Raw genomic sequence first — 13663 nt, forward strand, 5'->3', positions numbered from 1 at the left:
CCTGGTCTGTTCTATGCATCACACATGTGACATAACAAGGGACAGCGGCCAAAAATTCTGGCTAGGAAAAAGCTTTCCAGTAGGAGAGTAATGCAGAACCGTTGCCCAGAGGATCTCCATCTCTGGAAGTTTTCAGGACTCACTGAGACAAAGCCATGACTGACCCGATCTGGTGTTCACCAGACTTTGGTTCTGGGCCAGAGGTTCAGGCAGATTAGACCGACTTCCAGAGGTGCCTTCCAACTAACATCATTACAATCCTATGATACTGCATATACAAATACAAAAAAAAAGGTTATTAAAGATCTGGAAACAACAGTAACCCCTCATTTATGAAGTTCAAATCTAATCTGGGTTCATATGGGCCAAAATTTGCTGTCACATGACACATACCTGCTGAGGTGAACAAAACAAGTTGGTCTCAGGTAGGACCATGATCAAAGACATTTTGCACCCAACTCTCACTGCTTTCAATCAAGACTTAGACTTTTACTTTTCTCTGTGGTGTTATTTTCTAATAGAGCATGTTCCAGTTAGAACAGCTGTGACTTTACCAGCTTTCAAAATGCTTGTTTACATGTGACAGTAGTTCTCACATGTTCTAGATGGAAACCACGTGGCCAAGACCAGCTTGGTGTTGAGCTTCAGGTCATCAGGGACTATTAACCTGGGATTCAGCACTGAACAGACGAAGGTTATACGGATTCTGGCTGACTCCAACACAAGATTGCACCTACATATGGAAGAGATATCCAGCGACTGCAGGGATTATTAGCCTACAGAGACCTCAAATGCCTTTTTCCTTTGGGTCAAACATGAGTCACATCCACGGGATGGTTTGTGTGACTTGACTTTGCCTTTCCAGTTCTGGAGTGGAAGAAGATAATTCTGCCTGCAAGGTACGCTGCTTCGATATGTCCATATGCAACTTAAAGCTGTCTCCTACCTAAGTTTTACTGAATGTGAAAGTTAAACTTGATTTTTAAAATAAATTGAAGCACTGCCATAACAGTTTGCCTAAAGCTAGCAATTGCTTTTATGTAACTTAGAGCTCCACTATCAGCCTCAGTGGAGAACTTACACATCTGTAGATGACTTACACGGGAGCCTTGTAAAAGCTTCCAGAAAAGGCAGTAACCACACTAAAAGTTCCCCCCAGAGGAAAAATTATCAAAAGAAATATTGAAACTAATAGGGAGATTCAGACTCCCACGGAGAGATAATTTTGTCTCTCATTTCAAACTGAAAAAGAAGATTCAACTGGAAATTCTGCCATGGACTCAGTCGGTGGGTCTTAACCTCTTGACATTTCGGCTGTGCAATGGAAACAGATATACCACACACGAGATGAAAACATTGCAAAGCACTTCATATTCTTTCAGACACCATGTCACTGAAAAAAAAAACCAACCAATGCCCTCCCCCCAATAAGACCAGAACCACAGGTGCTTCCTTAAAATCACAAGTGTCCTTGAATGGGAAAAACTCAGTTGATCGGCCATGCCTGCTCCTTAATGGACTTTGATCGTTGGAAGCCAGCCTGAAAAGACAACTAATTTGTTTACACTAATAAATAATAACATCTACCGGCTATCAAAGCGTGCACCCATCACTACTGGTGAGCCATTTAAACGCCACTTGCTGTGACCATTCTTCTTCTTAATAACCGGTAATTCGATGGGTAGAAAACATGCCAAAGCTACCAGTGATGTCTCCTTGGAAAGTCACAAGTGAGTGACTTAGTGCGTGGGATAAGCAGTGCGGGGCGACAGGGTAATTAGCCCCAGCAAGTCATCAACCGGCAAACAGCTGCACACTCTGACTTTTTAAGGAGTTTTTCACTGGATTTTCAGTCACTGGAGCTTGGCCAGAAAACTATCATGCCCATCATCTACACAATACTGCTGTCAGAAACGAGGTCGCACTGATGGTTTAAAGGAAAAATCCTACTCTGCTGTTGTAGAGTGGAAAGATCAAAGCAACTTGCACTTTTTTTGTTGGACGGAGACAGGGCAACACGTTTTTAAGGCCAGTATTAGTAGTGACCACCTAGCTGGAAAGATTTATCACCTTGACATGAACCGTACTAGAACAGACAGCTATAAGAAGCTGTCGAGCTGCTTGTAGCCTAATTTAGTATTGATTTAAACAATTACAGCCCAAAGTTTAATGCAGAATAATTTTGAGACAAATTAGTTTCACGGTTATTCGGTCACTCTTAAGAGGAAAGGGATTTACAATATTTTACATTTAAGGACAGAAGAATGGAAAATAAGACCATGCTCCTAGTCAGATGTAGTATTTACAAAGGGCAGCTATATATATATATTTTATTTTTTTTAAAGCATTATCTTTACAGAAACGGATGATTCATCTGCAAGGACATGATAGCATAGGATGCTAGAAAACCTCTTATCTATAAGCTAATTCAGTTCAAACATGTGCTGATAGTTATCAAAAAGCAGCTATTATCAACCTATGCAGTGGGAACAGATAAATCCTTGAGTCGTGTTCAAATCACAGCGCCGGCTCCTGCCGCAGAAGCTTCAGAAAGATCTTCAGGATAGAAAGGAGTGGGATGGTTGAACCATGAACCCCTCCGTGACTGACACAAGGCAGGGAAAAGTAACACAGCGCTGGGAGAGAGGTGCGAGGCTCATTCACGCTACACGTTGTATTTTCATCGTACCCATGAGGTGATGAGGGCAAAAATTTCAGGCTCCAGCACTGTCAATGCAGAAATAGCCTTTTTTTTCTTTTAATGTAAAATCAATAAAATTATTTTAGGGAGCTATTTGGATGACTTGGTTCAAAGAGGCAGCAATTTTTCTTCTCTTTCACAAAATTACCCTTCTATAATGTCGGGAACAGGCAGACCTTCTGACCATGTACATTTTGACCAAGAATAATTTCAGTTCAAAATGATTTCCATCAATCATGAGAAACAAATTATAGGAACCGGACAAGAAAATTCCAAGCCATTCTGACTCTTCAACCCCAAATGAACTTTAAGAAAATATATTGATATTATAGAATGTGTTTTCATGGCTACAAATGAAGCCACAATCCACAAAAATACATTATTGCATTAAGAACCCAAAACAAATTTGTAAGGTTAACAGCCTCCATGGTCCTGCTCCAAAGCTTGCGTGTTAATATTACCGTGAAATATTTGCAGCTCTCAATAAGGTCAGACGCCTGCGCGGGCTGAGTTTGGGTTCTCACTCAGTTTAATTCTCGTAAGAGAGAACAAAAGAAAGGCAAATAATACAAAACGGACCACAGACTACACCTATTTATATCTTCAAATAACATCTTCAATGGACTCCTCAGACTATGAGTAAGTAGAATTTTGCTTTCTATTGTAACTCATAGTTTCAATCCATAGATACTTTTCCTGTTGCGGAAGCCAGAACTGCCCTAAAATTTGGGGTTTTTTTTCTACCCTATTCTGAAAATCAAGTCTTGGAAGACTTCTCCGTGTGTCACAGATTTGGCCTATTTCTTTTTGCTAGGCATTTGCAAGGGTGAGGAATTACCGGCATTGCAGATAACTGCAAAATGAGGGTGTACTTTGTAATTCCTTCCCCCACGCATCCCCGCTCTGCTGTGCTCCTGCCATCCCCACTCAGCCAACGCATTCGAATTCTTGATCTCCAAGACCCCCTTCTGCTCTCCTGAAAGTTGTTTTCAACACTGTGCTCTTGTTTCATGACCGTTCCTGCTGCATTTTTACTACTACACCTTATACCTGATCAGTACTACTTTCGCAGCACCAAGGGAAAAAAACAAAACAACCAAACCATCAGATCCACCTTCAGCTTACGAGAGGGCTCCACATGAGATACCCAGACATAAACTGCTCCTGTGGCAATGCCTTGTTCTCATCTTATGTCGTGTGTGCTCCGTGGACATTGAGACTGAAACAATTTTGACGTTGGTAATTATTTACAATGGGTTGTATTCCTCCACATTTCGGTTTTGGTAACCAAGTTTCTGAGAAGGTTGGTAAAGCTGTACCTTGGGAAGGGAACAGTTCACGGATGCTGTGCCGCTCCAAAACATCATTTTAACTCATGGAGATTTTCTAAACCAGGTAAAGAAACTTTCCTCCACCCTTCTAAGAAAGCTGTTCCCCTCTAAAGACTCCTGAAACTCTCCACTGGAATCTAATTTTGCTTTGCCTCTGAAAGAACCATCCCATACCTGCGGCACTCAGACAGGCATAGCTTTAGTGACCATTAATACATGCAAAAATCCTAGCAATTTCCCTCAAATAATAACAATAATAATAGTTATTACTATTATTATGTATCATTATAATGCACACGTTTTATAGTCATAAACTAAGATAGAAAGCGGCCATATAAACCTTGGGAGGTGCGTATTACTTCCCAAGAACTTCGCAAATATTATTCAACCCTGAGGAGGTGATTTTACAGATAAGAGGGAATAATTTAAAAGGATTAAAAGAGCTTGACGCAAATCACAGTAAGGGTCAGAGCTGACAGTCAGTCGATTCCTTTCAGTCCCATGCAACACGTATAATTCAGAACTTTTTTTGAGGCTTCCCTACTGTCCTGATACCCATGTAGTTGGGATGAGAACGGCGCTTGTTGCCATTATCACTACTCCACATTAGAGCTCAAAAAAGCTGTTTCAGAAGAGACTTCTCATATAAATACTCAAACTTCAAAGCCAAATCTCTGAAATCTCTCTTATCTGGCTGAGGAAGCAATACAGCTGCCTCGCTGCAACAGCATCACATCAATTACAAACACGCTGCACTTGGGAGGCAGCAGACCTCATCTTTGCTCCTCCTGGTAGTTTGGTACATGTATTTAGTCCGATCACACGGCTCTATGATTTGCAAGTGTCCCCAGAACTTCCAAGGGAGGCAGACATTATTGAAAATCTTGAAAATCAACTTCTATGGTAAGGGTTTAAGAAATCTGGTAACAAGTCGTCACAATGGCTACAAGGTGCTTTAATAATGGCATATGCTCAGCAAGACGCAGAGATGCTGTTAGCTTGACATACGTAGCAAGAGAGACGTACCCTCTTGCACAACCAAAACATAAGAGCATGTGTATACCTATATACCCACATACAGAGATCAGAAGAGGAAAGAGTATACTAGCAGTGACACTGGAATAGATCTCTACACTCAGGGTTGAGACAGATTTTGTGGGTCATGGAATCCTAGAATCCCAGACTGGTTTAGGTTGGAAGGGACCTTTAAGCCCATCCAGTTCCAATCCCCTGCCATGGGCAGGGACACCCTCCACTAGCCCAGGTTGCCCAAAGCCCCATCCAACCTGCCCTTGAACACTGCCAGGGAGCCAGGGGCAGCCACAGCTTCTCTGGGCAACCTCTGCCAGGGCCTCAGCACCCTCATAGAGAAGAATTTCTTCCTAAGATCTCATCTAAATCTACCCTCTTTTAGTTTAAAACCATGACCTCTCATCCTATCACTACATTCCCTGGTAAAGAGTCCTTCCTCATCTTTCCTGTAGGCCCCTTTAGTAATGGAAGGCGGCTCTAAGGTCTCCCTGGAGCCTTCTCTTCTCCAGGCTGAACAACCCCAACTCCCTCAGCCTGTCCCCATAGGGGAGGTGCTCCAGACCCCTGGACACGCTTGAGGAGGTCCGTGTCTTTCCTCATTGGATATACAGCCAGGTTATGGCTAGACATGGACAGTAAGGGACATACTGGCAGTTCACTCAGCTCCTACCTGCAGAAGAGGCCGCTGCACACCTAGGATCTTCATGGTGTCTGCATTAGCCAATATTTTCAGGGGATCAGATGCCTTCGTGACGCCTTCAATCTCTTTATTGATCTCAGCCAGGACCTGATTGAGGAAGATGTTCTTGATGTACATGGTGAGGAACTCGCGGAGCGGACACTGCTTGGTTGGGCCAAGCTCCATGGCGTGCTCTATCTCTTGGATAAATCTGGAAAACAGAAGGGGAAGAATGCAATGTAGTTGAACCATGTAGTTACTCTAAATGTGTTAGTGTTGCCTTTGCCATTCGTACATCCCAGAGCCAAGCACCAGCTGTGAGGGAATAACTATAGACTGCGACAACATAAGGCATGAAGAGCAGAAAAGGTCTAAAAAAACAGGTCAAAAAAGGATAATCCCCCCCCCCCCCCCCAAAATGTCAACAGCTGGTGAGACAAAGAATCAACGACTGGAGAAGAACAGACAAAATGGGGAATTGGTGAAGATCCACAACCCGGGCACAATTCATGTTTATTTGTCCAAAAATCACTGACTGCTCTATTTGAGACATCCTGAGGAGACCTCTTTTTAAAAATAAAACCCCCATAAAAAATTCAGGCTGCCAGAAATCCCTCTGAAAAGGCAAACTTCCTATTGGTGTTGGTCACTTGATTCCCACGGGTGGGTTCCCCGTCTCTAAACTGAACAGCAGTATATTCCAGCTCGAAGTCCAGAGATATCACTGAAAAATGCACATGTACTATGCTGATATCATACCGCATTATGTATGTCTGTATTATACTATATTTTTATTGATTCATCCTAGGATCCCATTCCTGCACACGCAGAACAGCATGCCGAATCTGGGAATATTTTAACACAAAATGTTTGCCATCTCCTCCTGCAAAATTTCTTTATCTCAGTGATGCCATCTGTTTAACACATAGGAGTTTCTTCTAGAAATTACCTCGTCATTTCTTTAGCTTACAGCCGAGGCAATGAAATTAGTCTTCCTTTCAAAATGGTATGTATCAAAATAATTAGGAATTGAGTATCAGGAGTTATAATGGATTGAGATATGTTTTCCAAAAGGGAGAAATGTGGATGGATGCTGTCCATCGATGCATGCAAGTGACTCACAATCTTTTATATTTTAATCTCACTCCTGGACGGGCTAGGATTGTTTTTATCTTTGTTTTACACAGCAGCAGAAGCAAGTGTTTGACCTTGGATCTCCCAAGATATATACGTAGCAACACCCTCTGCACCCTGAAAGCCACCTCTTCTTCACTAGGAAAGTCTTTTTTTTTGCATGAGACATCTCTAACTGTTCCAGCATGGTTAGCATTTATTAGAGATGCCTTACCACTAACCATTTTCCCACACACTTCAACAAGGTCTGCTTAATTGTCCGTAATTTTCTACTTCTACGTTCAGCACTCCAGAGGAGACAGCTTTCCTTCAGAGGACTGACTGAGGAGCTCCTGTCAATTTTGGTAGCATGATTTCTTTCAAACCTGAACAATTTGCTCCCTGAAGCCTCTGCAGTGTTGACTCCATCAGTCTAGAGTGACACATTTGGGCTGATGCGGCTATTGCTTCCGTGGGGGATTCCGTTCGCAATTAAGTTTGAAGATTGCCTCTCCAAAGAGAGATGCTGCATGGAGAGAAGTGCAAAGGATGGTAGTTTTATTCCCTGGCTTTCACGGATCAATAATGTGAATCGGCTTTATCAAACAGGGAAACAGCAGAGTCATCCGGGAAGAGAGCAGAGAGACCTCCAACGAGCTTATCTCTGAAATAATAGACCTAATGTCACCAGCTTTGAGTCACAACCACTGATGTCCTTAAGGGAACATTGTCAAGGTTGATGGGACCATATTAAACTAATTTACTGTATCTTTTAGTGTCTGCCAATAAATTTGCCACTCTTTCCTTATAGGCTTATTTACACAGTGCTCTTGATGCATAGAACTCACCAAAAAAAAATGTGAATTAACTCTTACAGTACCCGCACCATGCAGCCAAATACCATTGTACCTCTTTCAGGTGGGAAAGGAGAGGCAGAGCAGCTTAAATTTAAAACGAGCAACTTTCAGTGAAGTGAAGGGAACAACTTTTAAAATCCAGCGCATGCTTCAAACTGGCTAAGCCAACAGAAGTGGAAGAAAACTTTTAGAGGGACAACAGCCACATACAAACTACCAGCAAACTATCAGAGCTCAGTTGTGCTGACCCATGGCAACTCCTTATCCCGCAACAGCTTGATGGTGCTTCTAAGTGTTTCCTATAGCAGAGACTAAATTGCTTGTGCGAGGCCAGAGGAAAGGTCAGTGCTAGAGAAAGGTGTAATCACGAATTTTTGATTCCCAGTACCTGGCATTAATCACCATTTCAGATCTCTCCTAAAGACCTGTGCCTTAATCTCCAGCAAACTTTATCTTGATTAGAGAACTGAGTCCTGGTGGTTGACGTGTTCTAATAGGCTTTAATTTCTCGGTATAAACAAGACAACAGTGCTGCGCTTAATACTGGTAAGGATCAAAAATATATCCCTATATTACTTGATACAAACCATAACGTAATCACAGATTACGAGAAAGCTGCTAGATAGCGATGACTCTGCAAGAGGGGATTTTATGAGTGCTCAGCAACACTTGTGATAAAGAACAAATGGTCAAGAGCTTAGGAAAGCAGATTTAAACCCGGTATCAGGAAAAAGTTATTAAGAATGAAACTGTGCACAGCATGGAGGACTAGAGGATATGGATGAGGGACCTTAAGTTTGAATGTGCAGGGATAGTTTGATTAAATGATAATGGTAATGAAAAATAGACAATTTCTGAAGTCTTCATTAATCAAAAGATCTCTACCAAAGGAAATGGAAGTAGAGAAAAGGTAAAGCAGCATGTTGTATGGATGTCAGAGCGACTCTCACGGTAGGGAACAGCCCTAAGAGTTCAGAAATTTGATACTCCAATGGTACAATTACATTGCCACTTAGTACAGCTTAAAAGAAGGACAACTGGGATCCAATTTACTATGATCTACTAAGGTTCAAGGATGACCGCACCATGTCTTCACTGGTCAGGGTAAGTCCCACTTCTGCTCTGCAAAGGAGCACCCATGGCAGCCACTGTGCAGTGCCAACCTTCATCCCACCAAGAGGAAAACCCCACTGAGCACACGACCAGGGCGCCCAAGCAAGCATCACAAGGCTCCAGGTACAGATGTACAGCAGATTTGTACCAAGAATCCTTCTAGCACATTGCATTGTAACAGCGATGCGCTCTACGTGTTCTGTATTGGGAGGATTATTCGGAACGTCATTAAGAACAGATTAATCGAATGGCAAACATTAATTTTATGTATTTCTTAAGAGAATTAATGGTGCAAAATCAAACACTGACAAGTTTGGAAAAGCAGGATTGGAGTTGCTCATGTCACCTTACTTTGGCCTGCTGTGCATGACATCATGGTATAATTTTTAATTACACCATAGCACAGTATTGCTCTTATCAGCAGATCCTTGTCTGGTCCCAGGAACAGGATGGTCAGTGTTCGGACAGGCGATGTCACAGTGTTGGGACTTTGCAACTCTCTGTTGCATGACTGGAGTAACACACACCAGCAGCCAACTCTCATCGGCGTGAATCATTGTGACACCAAGTGAGACACTTCTGCCACAAAGATGCACCGCTTCCAAGATTCACTCTTCCTGCCTTCTCATTTCTTCATACGACTCCTGTTTGTGGGAATTTGGCCACCAGTTCTCTTATTTTCCTTGGTTCCCAATCTCACTTGTTCATCCTACGTTTCTCCTCTCTTCTTGGCACTTATATCAGGAAGCATCCTCCTCCAGGCTGCTGGAACCCAGTAGGTACAGGAGCCCAAAAACCCCTGTGAGGGGAGGAAGTCCTTGGCTCAGGGACCAGCACCTTTCCAAGGTCCTTGCCTTTAGCAGGGTTCTGGTTAGCTACAAGCAGAATTGTGCCCATCTGGAACTTCAACTAGTACAAACTGGCAGCCTCTTACGAGACTGTGAGCACTACACTTCTTCAAAGGTGCATAACTAAGCCAAATTTCGGTGTATTTTCAGGGGAATGGCAAAAGGTGCACCCTTTACACAACAGTTCTTACTGAGAAATGCAGAGATACAAATTGCCAGCCAAAGAAAAGGTCACCAGAACTTGCCAACATGTACGAAGTATTCCTTCTTCTCATTCTCAGAAAGAACAAGTATTTTAGATGCATTTTTCTAAAAAAAGTATCTAGCCCCAGTTGGCAATTAAAGACTAGCCAAACTACAAGAAACTGAAAATGAAGTTTTCAAACTGGGAAGTATTGGGTGGCATTAAAGACCTAACAGATATTCTCTATTTTCTGCTTGGCAGACACACACGCACATATTCACAGTCACTCACTGTGCTATTTATTTATTTAAATTTCAAATACTGCCGGTTAACTTGTTCAAACATAATTCAGTCTTTATATAGAACAACATGTTTAAGACCATCTAAAAAAAAAAAAATATTCTGAGAGTATTTTCCAAAAATGTCCCCGTGTTACTTATCCGAGCCATCCACACAACCATTAAGATGTCAGAAAAGCAATTTGACCTATGGCTATCCCAGAGATCAACATTTATGTCTGTGTGTGAACTGGCGTACATGACAAGAAATCACATTTTGGTCAATGACACGCTTATATAAAATGTGTAAAAATCAAAATGGAGAAAACTTTTTCGCATTTGAAGAAAGCGGAGCACCAGGGAAAGTCCGGACATGATTCTTTAAATCGGTTTTGGACATACCCGCATGTGTGTAAATCCAAATGACCTAAAAAACCCTGCAATTAAAAACCATTGTGATGGTAAAAGGCTGTGCCACTGAGCTCTTTTATACCCTACTATTTTCGTTTTACTCTCCAAAGAGTGAAATTTGAGATATAGCTCACTGTAAAAAGGGGCCATAAAGAAGGCCTGGGAGGAACAGCTTTGATTCACTTTCCATTTGCTCCGATAATTCTATTGGAAAAAGAACCATTCAGTTGTAATTTAGTATGGTTTCTGAAACAGTATCAACAACCGCATTTAAAATCATCTCTCACCGGCACACAAAAACTGAAGGAAAACCTATAAAGGTTAACGCGCCGTGGGCTGTACTCTCTAAATGTGAGAGAATGAGCCACGCGGCGCATTTGGGATAGAAAACTCCTCTAACGCTGAGCAATTACACTTATTTAACATAACCGCCGTATGTGTCAGACCTGTAAAACGCAAAAATGCTTTCTCTGAATAAAAATGCAGAGCGAGGTGTGTCACCAGATTTTGGGTAATGGTCACTGTTGATAGCCCTGGGAATTGCCTGAAATCCTAAAAAGGCTCGTAGGGATGTCACTGCTCCGAAGAATGCTTTTATGAGATGTCTGGCCAGGATGGAGTTCTTGAAGAGAGCAGATGTGGGGAAAAAAAAAAAAAGAAATCTGCATCTTATCCTGAATTCAGAACCTGCATTTTCAAAATGATGCACAATTTTTAACTTGTTTTATCCTCCTATGAAAGCATCTGAGGTGATTTGTGGCTGCAATTAAGCATTCCCCTTAGACAGAAAAGCACTTTCGGTAAAATGAAGTATCTTTTTGTAAATGACAGTCATTTGGATTAAAAAAGAAAAAAAAAAGGCAAACCATTTCAGAAAATTTAATTCATTCTACCTCACAACTTAATTGGCTATGAGGACTGTCTTACCTAGGCTGAAAGCATGTAATAAAAAGCATAAAACCTAAAAAAGCTATACTGATTGATTTAGAAACCTACAACTCTCACCTTCCCTAGGCCTTCTTCTGTCTTCTTGTTATCAGATGTCTTCTAAAACATCATTAAAAGGAACCGAAGACATGTCATCGAAAGTGCATAACATCAACTGCTCCTTTTTTTAATGATGACGATAATATTATCTGAAATTCCCTCCTCAAAAAAATGAATTGACAGAAGAAAAAAAAAAAAAGTTCCAAAATCTTATTAAGAAAATTTTTACAGACATTCAGTCTGAATTTACATTTCAGCTTGTTTCATTTTTATATGATCCTAACCTGTTCTTTTCCCTCTACCTTAGTCAGAAAATGTCCAAGCACCTGGAATGAACCTTTTTGTGAGCTTACACAAAGTAAGGAAATACTGATGAAACACCAGAAATCCTTTGAACTGGATATCAGTTACTGACAGAACAGCAAATCCCAAACTGGTTGTTCAGACTCCACGTAATTGGAGATAAAATATCCAAGACTACAGGTTCTTGAAGGTTTGAAGACACATGCAAACTAAGAGAGACACCTGGAAGACCCCAGGTTGTTCCCTCCCCATCCAGAAAGCCTGCCCACCCCAACAGCGGGTGTTTTGGGAGACGGTCAACAGAAGGGACAGCCAAAGATGATGGTCTCCTGCCAAGCTCTTTGATAACCAACAAGGCACAGCTCTGATTCCTAATTTACCACCCTTGTGATAACGTGGCCAGGCAAAAAGGCTACTTCCACAACTACGTGCAACCAAACTGGTATATATTTCAGTATATTCAGGTCACGTAATGATCTAATCGGAATAAAACCTACTTCTCACCCATCCCAGTCCAGTCCATCCTCTGACTCCTTTCTTCTCTGCCAAAGTGAGACCTACTGATGCTCCCGTACCAAAACGTATTAACCATGACACACATACCGAATACAATAAATAAAATTAAAACATTCACTGCAGCACATAGACCAGAGACCATTTGTTACTGAAGACCAATAAAATAGGTACTAAAGTAACAGAAAACACATTATTTTGCATAAAAACTTGACTACAGAGAATTATTTTGGCTACATTATCAGTTACCTCGGGATTGATACTTCACTGCGGAGCACACTGCTGATAAATATTGTGGCTATATGCAAGATAATAGACCTGCTTCTGTACAAAATAAGTCCAAAGGGAGCTGTACGCAGGGGACAACTGCAGGAATAAAGGTTTAAGCTCTTCTCTAGGTGACCCAAAATGTGATTAAAATTATAATTATCACCAAAAAAAAGTGTAAACAGCTCTGGGACACCCAATGGAGATTTAGCTACACTAAGTGCATTTAAAATCTTAGCAAAACCAGACAAAACCACAGCAAATACCAGACAAAAAGCATTAATTCTCTCCTGTTTTGAAATATTATATAGCATAGAAAACATCCAGGAAGGTAACAAAAATGGAGAATGACTACTGTTAAGAGAAAACACCAAGTTTGGGGCATTTTTCAGTAAAATATTAAGGTTTCAGCTAAACACGAGTTACTGGCGGTACCAGTCAGACCGGTGACTGCAACACCAAGCTGAGTTTGATGGGCTGTTTCGGGCAAACGGCCAGATGATACTGTCAGTTCCCATCACTTCAGTCCTTATACAAACAGAAATCCCCAATCAAGAAAAGCTCGACTACTTGATATAGCTCTTTTGGTTAGTGTAAAGGCTTCTGAGTATGTCCCCACAGATCTGACAGCTTTAGCGCTGGAAGATGAAAGAGTCCAGAACTTCTTTCTTTTACAGTAGCTAAAAATACGAGCTTTAAAGAATTTATTTCCATGTTCATCCATGAGACTGAGGTAAAAAATATCTCCTTCCAATGCAAGTGTAATATAAAAATAAGTATCTTGTTGCCTTTGAGGTGCTACAAACACTACACACACTCAAAAAAAAAATTAAAATTATAATTTAACTATCATCTTGTGCTAAAAATATTGCTTATTTAGTGCTCACCTATCACCTGAAGAACACAACTTTCTGACTTAGTGCAACTATCTTAAGACAGACCAGGTACACTTTTTTTCTGATGTCTCTCAGAGGGGAATATTGGCTAGTATCTGGACCACAAGACGTAGAGTCGGAACTAATTAGATCTAAAGCTTCATAATGTAT

At 41.3% G+C, this 13663-nt stretch overlaps 1 protein-coding gene across 1 annotated transcript in view; it reads right to left on the reverse strand.

The window, feature by feature from the left end:
- EXOC4 (exocyst complex component 4) overlaps positions 1 to 13663 on the reverse strand; it is a 403799-nt gene that overhangs the window by 103798 nt on the left and 286338 nt on the right. The window contains exon 11 of the mRNA XM_075756167.1: positions 5735 to 5954. Coding sequence (XP_075612282.1) covers positions 5735 to 5954 — 220 coding nt within the window. The remainder of the gene's footprint in view (positions 1 to 5734; positions 5955 to 13663) is intronic.

The sequence above is a fragment of the Balearica regulorum genome, chromosome 1, assembly GCF_011004875.1.
Source record: "Balearica regulorum gibbericeps isolate bBalReg1 chromosome 1, bBalReg1.pri, whole genome shotgun sequence".
NCBI lineage: Eukaryota > Metazoa > Chordata > Aves > Gruiformes > Gruidae > Balearica > Balearica regulorum.